The sequence below is a fragment of the Erinaceus europaeus genome, chromosome 6, assembly GCF_950295315.1.
Source record: "Erinaceus europaeus chromosome 6, mEriEur2.1, whole genome shotgun sequence".
Taxonomy (NCBI): Eukaryota; Metazoa; Chordata; class Mammalia; order Eulipotyphla; family Erinaceidae; genus Erinaceus; species Erinaceus europaeus.
The window spans coordinates 21,861,803-21,879,376 of record NC_080167.1 but is presented as its reverse complement, the minus strand read 5'-3'; the positions used below and the strand labels follow the sequence as shown (position 1 = coordinate 21,879,376).

The 17,574-nt window shown below is 40.9% G+C and overlaps 3 gene segments (V, D, J or C); all 3 read right to left on the bottom strand.

Moving 5' to 3' along the window:
• Positions 1 to 515: 515 nt before the first annotated feature.
• On the bottom strand, positions 516 to 1,104 carry LOC103127132 (immunoglobulin lambda variable 2-8-like). The segment is given in 2 exon segments: positions 516 to 919; positions 1,059 to 1,104. Coding segments are annotated over 2 exon segments (450 nt in total).
• A 6,528-nt stretch (positions 1,105 to 7,632) lies between these two features.
• LOC132539050 (probable non-functional immunoglobulin lambda variable 1-50) lies at positions 7,633 to 8,215 on the bottom strand. The segment is given in 2 exon segments: positions 7,633 to 8,006; positions 8,145 to 8,215. Coding segments are annotated over 2 exon segments (435 nt in total).
• A 3,867-nt stretch (positions 8,216 to 12,082) lies between these two features.
• LOC132539049 (immunoglobulin lambda variable 2-23-like) lies at positions 12,083 to 12,698 on the bottom strand. The segment is given in 2 exon segments: positions 12,083 to 12,486; positions 12,624 to 12,698. Coding segments are annotated over 2 exon segments (465 nt in total).
• Positions 12,699 to 17,574: the final 4,876 nt, after the last annotated feature.

Here is a 17,574-nt window from a genome sequence, read left to right as displayed (position 1 = left end):
AAGACACAGGGATGTGGTCCCATTTATGGAATTCAAAGTCGGAGAAACTGAAACCTGATGTGCACTCTACACCTATCTGTCTTAGTTAATTAAGAAACATAACAGTACTGGCCATCTAGATATTGGGGAGAGTGCTAGGTGGCTGCAAACCCAGGTAAGTGCACTTAACACCAAATGGAAGGGTTAGTTCAACCTCTGACTCTAAACCTTGAATCAGGTCTGCAGGTGTCTATCTTTATTTCTCCAACTCTATCTCCCCAACCCTCTCAATTTTCACTGGACTTTCAAATATAATAGAAATTAAACAGAAGAAGAAAAAATGGCCCCTGGAAGCAGTGAGTTCATAGCACCAGTACTAATACCAGCAATGACACTGAGGGAAATAAACAAATACTAAATAGATAAATACATAGATATTGGGGAAAGCACATGACAAAACATTCACACCGATTTGGAGACATCAATGAGTCTGTTCTGACACATGATACATCTCTAAGGAAGAATCATATCACTGCTCAGAGTAAAAGAGCTACAGATTTAGTCATCATTGGGGTAAAAAGTAGTTTTTGTTTCACTTCCCCACTGGCCTGGAGCACTGTGTGAGCACTGAGACTAACATCATTAACAAAGCAATAATAATCAGCCTCATCCTCAGACTGGAGCCCTGTGATGGTCAAGGAGGCTGTGTTGCCAGACCTGGAGCCAGAGAAGCGATCAGGGACCCCAGAATATCGCTTGGTAGTTTCATATATAAGAAGCTTGGGGGCCATTCCTGGGAACTGTTGGTACCATTCTACATATTTTCCATTATTACTGTGCCCTATGTTGTTGCTGTTTCCAGTGCAGGAGATGGTGATGCTCTGCCCAAGGTTCCTGGACACTGCGGGTGGCTGAGTCACCACAGACTGGGTCCAGGATCCTATAAAGGAAGACACAAAATTAAATGTTCTAAACAGAATAACATTAATAATATATAACAAATATTTCTAATAAAGCAGAGGAAGCAGATCTCCATTCATCTTCCCAGGACCGTTTCTTCTATCTCCATCACTATTTACCTCTACTCTGAATAAATAGTGTTAAGAGGAGACAGGACCAAGCCATGATGGACATCTTCATTGAGAACTTGCTTCTGATGCCCCAGAGGAATTAGAGCTCCCTCCTCTGTCTCTTGTTTCTCCTGTTTATATTCTCAGAGAAGGAGGGATCTTTCATGCAAATAAGACCTACCTGTTTGATTCTTCACAAGCTCCTAAGTCAGCTTCTTCTCCTTCAGTCTGAATGGGGCATGGGTGTGTGTGTCCCCAGGGAATGCTTCATTCATAGCTGTGGGTCATGATCAGTGGGCAGCAGGCAGGCAGGCCAAGTGGTGTTCTCTGTTTTCATCAGTCTGAAAAACAATCTATTCCCCACTGAAGCAGTCCTCTGGTGCCTCCTAGTGTTTAAATGGAAGTCATGTTATCTTAATAAAGAGCAGAAGGCCACAGGTATGACTCAATAGAAAGACAAGGCAGAAGAGGTGAAGCCTCTATGACCTTGGGAAACACCAATCTCCTCTGTCTCTCTCTCTCTGTCTCTCTCTCTGTCTCTCTCCTCCCCTCTCACTATTTGCTCTGGAACTGATCAGCTCTGGCTTAAGGTAGTGCTGAGGTCTGAACCCAGGGCTTTGGAGCCTCAGGCTTGAGAATCTCTTTACATAACCATTATGCTATCTACCCCTTTCCAGTACCCACCAACTACCCCTGTACACTTACTTTATTTCCATGAACCCTGGGAACGTATACAAGATGGGATATTCTTTTTTGAGCTGAGTCCCACATCCTGTGTATGAAAGATGCCTTCCCACTAAGAAATAGTTCTCAGGCATTCAAGTAAGTATACAAAATTTCACCTATAGGGAACAAGGCTCACAATGTAAATAATGGACTTTGGACACAATTCGCATACGACTGACATCAGCCTAGTGAGTATTTCCCAGATTTACACATACTCACAAGGGGCTGTGGTTACAAGGGACTATATAAGCAAAGGCCTGGAGCACATGCCTGGGTATCTCTGATAGCTAGCTGCAGGTCTCATGGCTTCCAGAATTTCTCTTAGCTAGACTTTTCCTCTTGTTTACTTTTCATGCTTATGTTTATAAATAGACATCTCATTTGTTTAACCCCTTTTATATAATTTTCTATATTCATCTCCATCTTTCTATCATTATTGATAAAGATGCCATATTAAGATGAAAAAGTACCCCGGCTCCCCACCTGCAGGGGAGTCGCTTCACAGGCAGTGAAGCAGGTCTGCAGGTGTCTGTCTTTCTCTCCCCTCCTCTCTCCATTTCTCTCTGTCCTATCCAACAACAACAATAATAACTACAACAATAAAACAACAAGGGCAACAAAAAGGGACTAAATAAATATTTAAAAAAAAAGAAAAAGTAAATGAGCACTTAAAGAAATAATGATGCATAATATCCCTTTTTTTTTCAAATAAGAAATTACTCATTTATTTATCTTAAATCTTACAGTGATGATATACAACCATGGAACATCATGAGATATATGCATAAAATGCATAATATTTCCCACAAATTTGCAACACCTTTGTAAGTATAACCATTGTAAAATATTTTATAGCTTTCTAGCCCTTTTTCCAGCCATGGCATTATCTCCCCAAACAAGAACTTAGGCCCACCTGCATATTAGATGTCAGGCACAGGGAAAAACTAGTAATGTCATGGGCCCTTTGGAATACACCTGAAACAGACCTACTAGCTTTTTCCAAAATGGAGATCCCATATTTTCATCTGCAATATGCAAGTCTTTAGGTTCATGATTATTAAACTATTTGTTCTGTTTTATATCTTAAGTAATTTCAGCCACCAGGTTCCAGATGATGCCAACCTGATTTCTCTGGGCAGACAGCAACACCAATGTGTCCTGGATCCCCAATTCCACAGAGCTCTACTCTTCTGGGAAAAGAGAGAGGCAGGCTTGGAGTATGGATTGTCAAAGACCATGTTCAGTGGAGAAGCAATTACAGAAGCCAGACCTCCCACCTTCTGCACCCCACAATGATCCTGGGCCCATATTCCCAGAGGGATAAAGAATAGGAAAACTATCAAGGGAGGGATTTGATATGGAGTTCTCGTGGTAGAAATTGTGTGGAACTGTACCTCTCTTATTGTCTGGTCTTGTTGGTGTTTCCATTTTATAAATAAAAAATAAAATACCCGTTTTATCTGGAAGCATTATGTTCTCATAGAAAAATGAGCCATAAAAAGTATTTATAGGGGCTAGATCATAAAAAGTAATTATAGGGGCTAGGTGGTGGCACACCTGACTGAGTGCATATGCACAAGGTCCCAAGATCCAGTCCCTAGTCCCCATCTGCAGAGGGAAAGCTTCATGAGTGCTCAGGCAGGTCTGAAGTTGTGTCTCTGTCTCTCTCATTACCTCCATCTACTCCTATCAATTTCTTTCTATCTCTATGCAATAATATATAAGTAAATAATTTTAAGACTAGTTATATGCATCTTGCCATCAGCTGCAGTTATTAAAATCTGCTTTTGAGTGCTCTACATGCAATCAATCCTTATTTAGAATGATCTTTTTAATGGACAAAGATTTTGAAAAATGCATTTGTATTTTTTGATCTCATGTACTATAGAACATTTGACACTGAAACCATCAATACTACAATATAAATGATATAAAGGTCATGTAATTTTATAATTTTCTTGGTGAACAACTGTGTACCTATCCTCAAGTGCAATGCTACCTAGGATTCAGTCAAATAACACTCTGAATGGTTTTTATTATTATTATTTTTAATTTTTTTATTTATAAAATGGAAATATTGACACGACCATATGATAATAGAAGTACAATTTCACATAGTTCTCACCACCAGAATTCCTTATCCTATCCTCTCCCTAGATAGCTTTCCTGTTCTTTATCTCTCTAGGAGTATGGTGCCAGGATCATTTTTCAGTACAGAAGGTGGATGGTCTGGCTTCTGTAATTGCTTTCTCACTGAACACAGGTATTGGCAGGTTGATCCTTACTTCTAGCCTGTCTCTCTCTTTCCCTTTTGGGGAAGGGCTTTAGGAAGGCAGGCTCCAGGACATACTAGTTGGGTCAAATGCTCAGGAATGTCAGGTTGGCACCATGGTAGCATCTGGAGCCTGATGGTTGGAAAAGAGTTAGGACATAAAGCAGAACAAATTGTTGACTAATCATGAACCTAAAGGCAATAATACTGCAGATGAAGATTAGGGGTCCACTTTGGGAAAAGCTAGTAGGTCTATTGTAGGTATGTTCTAAGGGGCCCATTACATTACCAGTTTTTTCCTGAGTCTGACAGATAACATGCAAGTGGACCCAAGAAAATTTCTGGGGAGTTGGTTTCATAGCTGGAAAAAGGACTAGAAATCTGGATCAAGGAAGAGAGTAGCTCCCAAATATGGTACAAGTATATAATATTCTTAACTTCAAACCCCATCGATTTGATCTGGGGCCCATAAGCACAGCTGCCTATGTAAACTCTACATCCCTGATATAATAATGATCAACAAGTCAGTTGGATAAGAGGGATACAATTCCATACAGTTCCCACCACCAGATTTTCACATCCCATCCCCTCCATTGGAAGCTTTCCTATTCTGTATCCCTCTTTGAGTATGGACCCCAAATCATTATGAGTACAGAAGGTAGAAGGCCACTTATAATTGTTTCCTGGCTTGACATGGGCATTGCCATTTTGATCCATACTATGCCCCTGTTTCTATCTTTCCCTAATTGGGCAGGGTTCTAGAGGGGCAAAGTTCCAGGACACATTGGTGAGAACATCTGCCCACGGAAGCCAGGTTGGCATTATGGTAGCATTTGCAATTTAGTGGCATTAAAATGGAAGAGAGATTAAGTACTTTATGATATCTTTTATACTTGCTTGCTTCACATATTAACTCAAAGCAAACTATTGTGCACTTTTGCTTTAAGGTTTATATTTTCCCCTAACTTATGTATATATGCCTTATCTCTTGGGTCCCACGTCTATATCTAGGTTTTGAGGTGTCTTTTTTTTTTTTTTTAAGGTGGACCACTCAAAATTGAATTAAGGAGTCCTATGAGATAAAACGGTCTCACCAGAATAATAAAGGTGAAGAGTTCACAATCCACACCTGATATCTCTGGACACAGTCCAAGTGAAGCATGCTGAGGTGGTACTGGCTGCACTGATTAGGCTGGGATTAAGGGATCCAAGTAGTATGCACTGTCAAGTGGTATGAATTAGGAGAAGGCTACAGGAAAGTGAGCCCCATACTAGAAGTTCTTTATAGAGAAACTGGAAGGTTCCACTGTCTTAAGGTTTGAGAAGGCAATAGATAGTCATTGCTATAATCAAATTATTTGGAAATTGGGTTAACTTTGAAAATCCCATTATTAGTATTTGCTGTATCATAGCAATCCTCACCATAATTTATGCCCTTCAATGCTATTTTCATATAGCTGTATCTTATAAAGTAATGCCACCAATTGTATCTGTTCTCCCTAGGCTAAGCTTTTAAGAGATTTAATATTTCAAAGAACAAGTCATTATTAGAAATGTATTAACAATTTGAGCCAGGGTGGGGGTAGATAGCAAAGAGACTGACATGCCTGGGGCTCTGTAACCCCAGGTTCAAACCCCACACCACCATAAGCCAGAGTGAGCAGGGCTCTAGTGTTTCTCTCTGTGTCTTTCGCTCTCTATATCTCTCTTATAAATAAAATAATAAAATACTTAACAAAAAAGTTTAAAAAAAGAGATAAGTAACATAAAAAAACATTGAGTCCACTGTTAAAATTTAATCTGATTACCAATTTGAAGTCATAAGTGCTTAGATTGAAGGTACTTATACTCAGAGCTTTGGTCTATGCATCAAAAAGTTTGAGACATTCAATTCATTTCCCCTCTCATATTAAATAAACAGTGATTTCTGAGAATATAAGTTAGTAGGAGTTTCTATTAGCACCATTCCTGCCACCAAAGGTGTTTGTCTCTCTCCCAGCCCCAGTAAAGCTGAACATCTACCCTCAGCCTCCACTCAGAGATTTTTACTTTGGTGCCATACTCCAAACTCAGTTGGGTCTTGATTTGAGATTCCCTTTCTCTTCTTCTTTTTCAACTTCTGTTTACAAGTGAGATCATCCCATACTCATCTTTGTCGTTCTGACTTAGCTTATCATAATTCCTTCTAGCTTCATCCAAGATGGTCAGAGAAGGTGGGTTCATTGTTCTCAATAGCTGCATAGTATTCTGCTATGTATATGTACCTCTGCTTTCTCAGACATTCATCTGTTCTTTGGCTCATGGGTTGCTTGTGAGCCCCTGCAGGCTAAGAATCTACCCTGACTATTATATGGAAATAATCATTCCTGTTCACTCCTGGCTGTTTATGATCACATACACACGAATATGTTTATATATACAGAGACAACTCAGAGGCAAAGCGGGGTAAGAGCCCATGCCTCCAAGTGCACCTAGCTGCTTAAGGATGCAGGTTGGAGTCCTGGCTTCTCACCTGCAGGGGGTTGCTTCACAAGCTGTGACAGGGGTATGCAGGTTCTATCATTCTCTCTCCTTCTCTGTCTTCCCCTCTTTTATCAATTTATCTCTGTCCTATCCAACAACAATAGCAATAATAACAAGGGCAACAAAATGGGAAAAAATGGCTTCTAGGAGCCGTAGATTTGTAGTGCAGGCACTGAGCCCCAGCAATAAACCTGGAGGGAAAAAAGTGGGAGCCTCAATCTGTAGTAGCACTGTAACTAGATGTGAGCTGTGCTCTGCTAAAAATAAATAAATTGATTAATTAATAGACTGAACTCAGAATTCAGTGGTGGTAACCTAAATTCTCTCAGATGGTTTTGACTACAAAATGTAGACAATAGAATAAGACTCGCTGCTTTTGTCTTTTTCCCTAGATAGAGTACTATACCCTCTTACTTTTTATAGATTTAAGTTGTCCTGTGATTTAAAAACTTGTTCTAATTATTATGAAACACTGATAAGCACTACCCATAAGAATGTCCTGCATGCCATCTCTGTTGGGAAATAAAGAGGTAAGACTGTGTTCACATTTATGTAAACAAAGTAGACAAATAACATTCCTCTTATAACCGTCACCAGATATGCACTCCACATATATCTGTTTAAAACTAGGTATTGGGGAGGGGGCTGGGCAGTGGCACACCCAGGTAAGGGCACATATTTCCAAATAGCCAGTTTGAGCCCCAACTACCCTGCACAGAATTGCATCAATAGTGGTGATGCAAGTCTGTAGGTGTTCATCTTTCTCCCATTATATCTCCTCTCCCCTCGGAATTTCTCACTGTCCTGTCAAATTAAGTAGAAAGAAAAAGAAAAGAGAAGAAAAGGCAAAAAAGAAAAAATGATCCCTGGGAGCAGTGGATTCAAAGTGTCAATAAGAGTCCCAGGAATAAATCTGGAAGGAAACAAACAGATAGTAAATAAATGAATGATATTAGTGAAAGAACATGAAAAATATTCATACCATTTTGGATAAATCAATGAGTTTGTTCTGATTCATGCTTAATTTCTAGAGAAGATGTAAGACAGATACAGATTTAGTTGTCACTGGGGAATAATGAGTTTTTGTGTCACTTCCCCACTGGCCTGGAGCACTGTGTCAGCATTGAGACTAGCATCCCAAACAGAGCAATAATAATCAGCCTCATCCTCATACTGGAGCCCTGTGATGGTCAGGGAGGCTGTGTTGCCAGACCTGGAGCCAGAGAAGCGATCAGGGACCCCAGAATATCGCTTGGTAGTTTCATATATAAGAAGCCTGGGGGCCATTCCTGGGAACTGTTGGTACCATGCTATATAGTTTCCATAACTGCTATGCCCTATGTTGTTGCTGTTTCCAGTGCAGGAGATGGTGATGCTCTGCCCCAGGTTCCTGGACACTGAGGATGGCTGAGTCACCACAGACTGGGACCAGGATCCTATAAAAGAGACACAAAATGAATTATTCTAATTTTAATAACATTTATAATACATTACAAATATTTATAACAAAGCAGAGGAAGCAGATCTCCATACATCTTCCCAGGACCGTTTCTTCTATCCCCATCACTATTTACCTCTGCACTGAATAAAGAGTGTTAAGAGGAGACAGGACCAAGCCATGATGGACATCTGCATTGAGAACTTGCTTCTGATGCCCCACAGGAATTAGATCTCACTCTTATCTCTCTCCTTTCTCCTGTTTATATTCTCAGAGAGGGAGGGATCTTTCATGCAAATAAGACCTACCTGTTTGATTCTTCACTAGGTCCTAGGTCAGCTTCTTCTACTTCAGTGTGAATGGGGCATGGGGGTGTGTGTCCCCAAGGAATGCTTCATTCACAGCTGCGGTTCATGATCAGTGGGCAGCAGGCAGGCAGGTCAGGTGGTGCTCTCTGTTTTCATCAGTCTGACAATCTGATCCAGAAAGAGTCCTCTAGTGCCTCCTAGTGTTCAGGACATGAAGGCCCGTGACCTATAGTGTGGCACAGTGCAAAGTACCCATCCCAGATACTAGATACCTTTGCACTGCTGTCTCCATTGTCATCTATTAAGAGCACACACAGAAGTACTTTTCCTCCTTTTCATGGTTTCAGGGCCACATTTATGTTCTAATCTCACTTCTCTGGTGTCATCTCTCCATGTTTCCCTTAACAATTCAGTGCTACATGAGATGTATCTCATATAGATCTTTGATCAGCATTGATATCAGAGTTGTGACAGGCACTCATGAGAACTTGTCTTCTTGTGTCCAAAATCCGAGGTAACATACACTCTGCTGTGGTTCTTCTCTAACGGCAGAACTCTCCTTCCCTATGGACCCCCTCAGAATTGAGAAGTTTGCAGTCATGAGGTAGTGCATTGCCTTGAGGGTACATATTACTATGATTAATGCCCCAGAATGCTGGAAGCATCAAGCGGTAGAAGTTCAGGGCAATAGATTTTTCCCTGGTGTTGTGAACAAATCATGTGGCATGCTTAGATGAACTTTAGGCCAGAACATGGCAATATACTTGCCAGTAGTGTGCACTCTGTCTTAGTTTGGTATTTATACAACTTCCCAATTTAATTTTTTGGCAGTCGTGCGAAGTGGATCCTGGTGTCATAAAATCATGATACTGCTGCACTGGAAGCTATTGTGGATGGTTAGTGATATGTTTTTTTTTCCTAGTAGTCAGACTAGGATATCTGATAACCACTATGCACTTATACCTCATGGCATTCAAAACTTCTTCAGTTTCTGCACATTTAAAGGAAACGTGAGAGGGGAATAGGTGTTGTCACAATAGGTTTGTTACACATAGTATGAAGCACATGGACACGCACAGGTTTCCCGGATCCAGCCATGAGGCCTCCTCCTGCAGGTGGGTCGCTTCACAAGCGGAGAAGCAAGTCTGCAGTTGTCTATCTTTCTCTCCCCTTCTCTATATTTCTCTTCTCTTTCAATTTCTCTCTATTCTATATACAACATTAACAGCAATAACAGCAAAAAAAAAATGGAAAATCTGGCTGCCAAACCAGGAGTCTGGTGGTGTAGGCACCAAGCTCCATTGAAAACCATGGAGGAGAAATAAAAAGAAAGAGAGAGAGAGAGAGAGAGAGAGAGAGATATGAAAGAAAGAAAGAAAGAAAGAAAGAAAGAAAGAAAGAAAGAAAGAAAGAAAGGGAGGCAGGGAGGCAGGGAGGGAGGAAGAAAGAGGAGTAATTGAGAATATCATGAATATATCTGGGACTTGTTTCTGGTGAAATGCTATCATACCCACTTACATAAAAGGTTTATTTCTCCCTACTAGCAATCTTGCTAAGAGATCCTAACATGAGACTCTAAGAGGTGAGAAGCCTTGTGATAGCCAAGTGCATGAGAATTTTCAACACAGAAAGCCTACCTCCCTCCAGGTTCATGAATCCTGTTATGATGTCAGACAGAGTATGTAAGCCATGTAGAGCAAAGGGAGATCATGACTGGGAAACTGAACAAAGCAAATTATCTTATGTTCACCAATAGAATCTATTTCTAGTAGATAGTGAACCTTCTCTGAGGACTATTTTCCTGTAGTCCCAAAAGGAAATATCCTTGGAGCTCACACCACTCAGAACATATGGGAACTCTTAGGAGTAGGGTCTCTCAGGCCGAAGACAAAGATAATATGCCCCTCCCCTCTCCTACACCAAAATGTTTCTTATAATCCACAGAGGGGAGCGTGGGAGGGCTCTGGTAGATGATGATGACTCTTCATACATGCAAATCTATCTGTGAAGTCCCTCATAAAACAAGATTGGATGCCATTGGAGTTTATAAAACATCAGGATTTACTGAGACAAAAGGACAAAGGAGATTTCTCAGAGCTTTTGTGACTTAGAAGAGAGTTAGTGACTTGTTTATTTTCAGCTATAGTTTGCCTTTTTTTTTTTATTGCTTTTCACAAGATCTTCTTGACACCAATCAGTGCTCCAGACTCAGTGGAATGCCATTGTCACTCTCACACAAGAAACATAATTACAGCTTCTACCACAGTAACTCTGGTGCTCTACAGCAGGAAGAGTATCTTACCCACATTCCCTGCCTGACTAATTATATGTCTCCTAGTATAGGACTATCACAGTCCACATTTTCAACTTATCTATCATTTATACCAATGACCTACACATCCTTGAATTTTCAATTTTTTTACCTTTACAAAACCAATAAAATTTCTCTTTTTTTTATCTGGTCTTCAAATGAGAGTGATATTATTTTCATTATGAAGCAGAATGACTCAAATATTTCTCAATAGGTAGGCAATAATTAAAGTGAAGCTTCTATGTCCTGGGGATCCACCACTCTTTTTCCAACATCCAATATGCCCTCGCTTACTCACTTTCATCAGTCCTAGGACTTTAAGGATGCTGGGCTAATCTTTTCTGAGCTTGCACTAGGAGGACTTCCTAATCTTGTGTAAGGCAGATCTCTCCCCAGTAAGAAATGTTTCTCAGGCTTTCAGGCTTACATTTAAGTCTCCATACCTTCACCTCTATCTTCATACTATTTTTCTTTCTGTCATTTAACTATCTGCCAATTCCAGATGAAGATGATTTTGTAAATGCAAACACAGTGATTTGATCATGGGCAATATCCCTATTTTACTTGAAGCATTATATACTCATAGGGAAATGAGTAATAAATTGATGTCTCAATGACATCAAGAACAACAACAACAATAAAAAAAACAGGGGCACCAAAAAGGGAAAATAAATAAATATAAAAAAATTTAAAGATATAAAGCAGAACAAAAACTGTTGCTAACCATGAACCTAAAGGCAAGAATGTTGCAGACGAAACTAGTAGGTCTATTTTAGGTTCCGGTGGTGGGAATTGAGTGGAATTTAACCCCTCTTATCCTACGGTCTAGTTAATAAATCTACTTTACAAGGAAAAAATTTAAAAATAAAATAAAAGGATGTGGAAAAAATGTTCTGTGTGTCAATTTCATTAAAGAAAAAAAAGAAGATACAGGGCTGTGGTCTCATTTGTGGAATTCAAAGTCGGCAAACACATTCCTCTTAGAACTGAAACCTGATGTGCACTCCACACCTATATGTCTTAGTTAAGAAAAATAACAGTACTGGTCATCTAGATATTGGGGAGAGTGATAGGTGGTTTCAAACCTAGTTAAGTGCACATAACACCAAATGGAAGGGTTAGTTCAACCTCTGGCTCCACCCTGGAATCAGGTCTACAGGTATCTAGCTTTATTTCCCCAACTCTATCTTCCCAACCCTCTCAATTTCTCACTGGACTTTCAAATATAATAGAAATAAAACAGAAGAAGAAAAAATGGCCCCGGGAAGCAGCGAATTCATAGCACCAGTACTGAGCCCAGCAATAACTCTTGAGGGAAATACACAAACAAAAACTAAATAGATTAATACATAGACATTGGGGAAAGAACATGACAAAACATTCATATAGTTTTGGAGACATCAGTGAGTCTGTTCTGACACATGATACATCTCTAAGGAAGAATCAATTCACTGCTTAGAGTAAAAGAGCTAAAGATTTAGTCATCACTGAGGTAAAAAGTAGTTTTTGTTTCACTTCCCCACTGGCCTGGAGCACTGTGTGAGCACTGAGACTAACATCCCAACCATAGCAATAATAATCAGCCTCATCCTCAGACTGGAGCCCTGTGATGGTCAAGGAGGCTGTGTTGCCAGACCTGGAGCCAGAGAAGCGATCAGGGACCCCAGAATATCGCTTGGTAGTTTCATATATAAGAAGCTTGGGGACCATTCCTGGGAACTGTTGGTACCATGCTATATAGTTTCCATAACTGCTATGCCCTATGTTGTTGCTGTTTCCAGTGCAGGAGATGGTGATGCTCTGCCCAAGGTTCCCGGACACTGAGGATGGCTGAGTCACCACAGACTGGGCCCAGGATCCTATAAAGAGACACAAAATTAAATATTATAAACATAATAACATTTGTAATATATAACAAATATTTCTAATAAAGCAGAGGAAGCAGATCTCCATGCATCTTCCCAGGACCATTTCTTCTATCCCCATCACTATTTACCTCTGCACTGAATAAAGAGTGTTAAGAGGAGACAGGACCAAGCCATGATGGACATCTGCATTGAAAACTAGCTTCTGATGCCCCAAAAGAATTAGAGCTCCCTCCTCTGTCTCTCCTTTCTCCTGTTTATATTCTCAGAGAGGGAGGGATCTTTCATGCAAATAAGACCTACCTGTTTGATTCTTCACAAGCTCCTAAGTCAGCTTCCTCTCCTTCAGTGCGAATGGGGCATGGGGGTGTGTGTCCCCAGAAATGCTTCATTCACAGCTGTAGGTCATGATCAGTGGACAGCAGGCAGGCAGGTCAAGTGGTGCTCTCTGTTTTCATCAGTCTGAAAAACAGTCGGTTCCCCACTGAACGGTCCTCTGGTGCCCCCTAGTGTTGAATGGAAGTAATGTTATGTTAATTAAGAGCAGAAGGCCACAGGTATGTCTCTATAGAAAGAATTAATCCTTTCTTAAATAAAAAAAAATAAAAATAAATAAATAAATTTTAAAAAAAAGAAAGACAAGACAGAAGAAGTGAAGCCTCTATGAACTTGGGACCCGCCATCCTGCTCTCTCTCTCTCTCTCCCCTCCCCTCTCTCTCTCTGCCTCCCTCCTTCCTCCCTCTCTCCATTTGCCAGAGCACTGATCAGCTCTGGCTTAAAGTGGTGCAGAGGACTAAACCTGGGACTTTGGAGCCTAACGCTTGAGAATCTCTTTGCATAACCATTATGCTATCTACCCCTGCCCAGTACCCACCAACTACCCCTGTACACTTACTTTATTTCCATGAAGCTTGGGAACTTACACAAGCCAGGCTATTCTTTTTTGATGAGTCCCTCATCCTGTGTTTGCAAGATGCCTTCCCAATAAGAAATAGTTCTCAGGCATTCAAGTAAGTACACAGAATTTCACCTGTTGGGAACAAGGCTCAAAATGTCAATAATGTACTTTAGCACACAATTGGGATATGGCTTACATCAGCCATAAAATCCCAGATTTACACATACTCACAAGGGGTTGTGGTTACAAGGGACTATATAAGCAAAGGCCTGGAGCACATGCCTGGGTGTCTCTGATAGCTAGCCGCAGGTCTATGTCCTCCAGAATTTCCCTTAGCTATACTTTTCCTCTTGTTTACTTTTCATGGCAATATTTATAAATAGAAATCTCATTTGTTTAATCCCTTTTTGTAATTTTCTATATCCATCTCCATCTTTCTATCTATCATCATGATGATAGATTAAGATGCCATAGTAAGATGATAAAGTAAATGAGGACTTAAAGAAGTAATGATGCATAATATCCTGTTTTTTTCAAATATGGTATTATTCATTTATTTATCTTAAATCTTACAGTGATGATATACAACCAAGGACCATCATGAGATGTATGCATAAAATGCACAGTATTTCCCACAAATTTGCAACACCTTTGTAAGTATAACCATTGTAAAATATTTTTTTACAGCTTTCTAGCCCTTTTGCCAGCCATGGCATCATCTTCCCAAACAAGAACTTAGGCCCACCTGCATATTAGATGTCAGGTGCAGGCAAAAACTAGTAAAGTCATGGGCCCTTTGGAATATACCTGAAACAGACCTACTAGCTTTTTCCAAAATGTAGACCACAAATTTTCATCTGCAATATGCCAGGCTTTAGGTTCATGATTATTAAACTATTTGTTCTGCTTTATACCTTAACCTTTTTTCAGTTACCAGGTTCCAGAAGCTACCATAATGCCAACCTGACTTCTCTGGGTAGATAGCACCACCAGTGTGTCCTGGATCTCCAAATCCCCAGAGCTCTACCCCACTGGGCAAAGAGAGAGGCAGGTTTGGAGTATGGATCCACCTGTCAAAGCCCATGTTCAGTGGCAGAAGCCAGAACTTCCACTTTCTGCACCCCACAATGATCCTGGGGTCATACTCCCAGAGGGATAAAGAATAGGAAAGCTATCAAGGCAGGGATTTGATAAGGAGTTCTGGTGGTGGAAATTGTGTGGAACTATACTGCTCTTACTGTCTGGTCTTGTTGGTGTTTCCATTTTATAAATAAGAATTATTTAAAAATAAAAAATATCCCAGTTTTACCTAGAAGCATTATGTTTTCATGGGAATAAATGAGCCATAAAAGTAATAATAGGGGCTAGGTGGTGGCACACCTGACTGAGTACACATGCACATGGTCCCAAGATCCAGCCCCTGGTTCCCATCTGCAGGGGGAAAGCTTCATGAGTGGTGAAGCAGGTCTGAAGGTGTCTATCTGTCTATCTCCTTATCTCCGACTTCTCCTCTCAATTTTTCCTCTAATTTCTTTTCCTGAGTCTGACAGATAACATGCAAGTGGACCCAAGGTAATTTCTGGGGAGATGGTGTCATAGCTGGAAAAAGGATGAAAAGCTGGATCAGGCAAGAGAGTAGCTCCCAAATATGGGAAAAGTATATAAATATTGTGAACTTCAAACCCCATCAATTTGGTCTGGGGCCCATAAGCACAGGTGCCTATTCAACCAATGGAGCCTTGTGATGGTCAAGGAGGCTGTGTTGCCAGACCTGGAGCCAGAGAAGCGGTCAGGGACCCCAGAATATCGCTTGGTAGTTTCATATATAAGAAGCTTGGGAGCCATTCCTGGGAACTGTTGGTACCATTGTACATATTTTCCTGCAGTACTATGCCCTATGTTGTTGCTGTTTCCAGTGCAGGAGATGGTGATGCTCTGCCCCAGGTTCCTGGACACTGAGGATGGCTGAGTCACCACAGACTGGGCCCAGGATCCTATAAAAAAGACACAAATTGAAATGCTCTAATTTTAATAGCACTTATAATATTAATTAATATTGTTAATAAAGCAGTTGAAGCAGATCTCAGTGCATCTTCCCAGGACCATTTCTTCTATCCCCGTCACTATTTATCTCTGCACCTCTGCACTGAATAAAGAGTGTTAAGAGGAGACAGGACCAAACCATAGTGGACATCTTCACTGAGAACTTGCTTCTGATGGCCCCAAAGAATTAAAGCTTCCTCCTCTGTCTCTCCTTTCTGCTGTTTATATTCTCAGAGAGGGAGGTATCTTTCATGCAAATAATAACTACCTGTTTGATTCTTCACTAGTTCCTAAATCAGGTTCCACTGCCTCAGTGTGTAGGGAGTATGGGAGTGTACATGCCCAGGGGATGCATCATCCACAGCTGTGGGTCATGATCAGTGAGCAGCAGGCAGGCAGGTCAGGTGGTGCTCTCTGTTTTCATCAGTCTCACAATCTGATCCAGAAAGAGTCCTCTAGTGCCTCCTAGTGTTCAGGACATGAAGGCCCATGATCTATAGTGCGGCATAGTGCAAAGTACCCATCCCAGATACTAGATACCTTTACACTGCTGTGTCCATTGTCATCTATTAAGAGCACACACAGAAGTACTTTTCCTCCTTTTCATGGTTTCAGGGCCACATTTATGTTCGAATCTCACTTCTCTGGTGTGATCTCTCCATGTTTCCCTTAACAATTCAGTACTACATGAGATGTATCTTATATAGATCTTTGATCAGGACTGATATCAGAGTTGTGACAGGCACTCATGAGAACCTGTCCTCTTGTGTCTACAATATGAGATAAAGGACTCTCTGCTGTGGTTCTTCTCTCATGGGCAGAACTGTCCTTCCCTGTGGACCCCTCAGAATTGAGAAGTTTGCAGTCATGCGGTATACCGCGCATTGGCTTCAGGGCACATATTATTATGATTAATGCCACAGAATGATGGAAGCACCAAGCAGAAGAAGTTCAGGGCAACAGATCATCCCCAGGTGTTGTGATCAAATAATGAGGCATGCTTAGATGAACCTTAGGGCAGAGCATGGCAATATACTTACCATTAGTATGCACTCTGTCTTAGTTTGGTGTATATACATTTTCCCAGTCTTTCCGATTTTAATATTTGGCAGGTGTGCCAAGTGGATCCTGGTGTCATAAACCCATAATTCTACTGCACCCAGAAGCCATTCTGCATTTTAAGTGATACTTTGTTTTTTCCAGTAGTCAGACCAGGATATCTGATAACCACTATGTACTTATACCTCAAGGCATGCAAAAGTTCTTCAGTCTGCAAGTTTAAAGGAAACTGAGAGGGGGATAGTTGGTGGCACAATGGGTTTATTACACATAGTATGAAGCACATGGACCCACACAGGGATCCCGGATCCAGAACCCAGGCCCTCCAGCAGTTGGGTCGCTTCACAAGTGGAGAACAAGTCTGCAGGTGTCTATCTTTCTCTCTCCCCCTCTTTATTTCTCTTCTCTTTCAATTTCTCTCTGCTCTATATACAATATTAACAGCAAAAACATAAAAACAAAAGGGAAAATGTGGCTGTGAAGACCAGTAATCTGGTGGTGCAGGCACCAAGCCCCGTTTAACCATGGAGGAAAAATAAAAAGAAAGAAAGAAAAAGAGAGAGAGAGAGAGAGAGGAGTAAATTGAGCATATCATGAATATATCTGGGACTTGTTTCTGGTGACAATGCCATCATACCCACTTACATAAAAGGTTTATTTCTCCCTACTCGCAATCTTGCTAAGAGATCCTAACATGAGACTCTAAGAGGTGAGAAGCCTTGTGATAGCCAAGTGCATGAGAATTTTCAACACAGAATGCCTACCTATCTCCCTATCAGGTTCATGAATCCTTTATGATGCCAGACAGAGTAGGTAAGCCATGTTGAGCAAAGAGAGATCATGACTGGGATACTGAGCAAAGCAAATTATCTTATGTTCACAAACAGAATCTATTTCTAGTAGATGGTGAACCTTCTCTGAGGACTATATTCCTGTAGTCACGAAAGGAAACATCCTTGGAGCTCACACCACTCAGAACATATGGGAACTCGTAGGAGTAGGGTCTCTCAGCCCAAAGACACAGATAATGTGCCCCTCCCCACTCCTACACCAAAGTTTCCTATAATCCACAGAGGGGGCG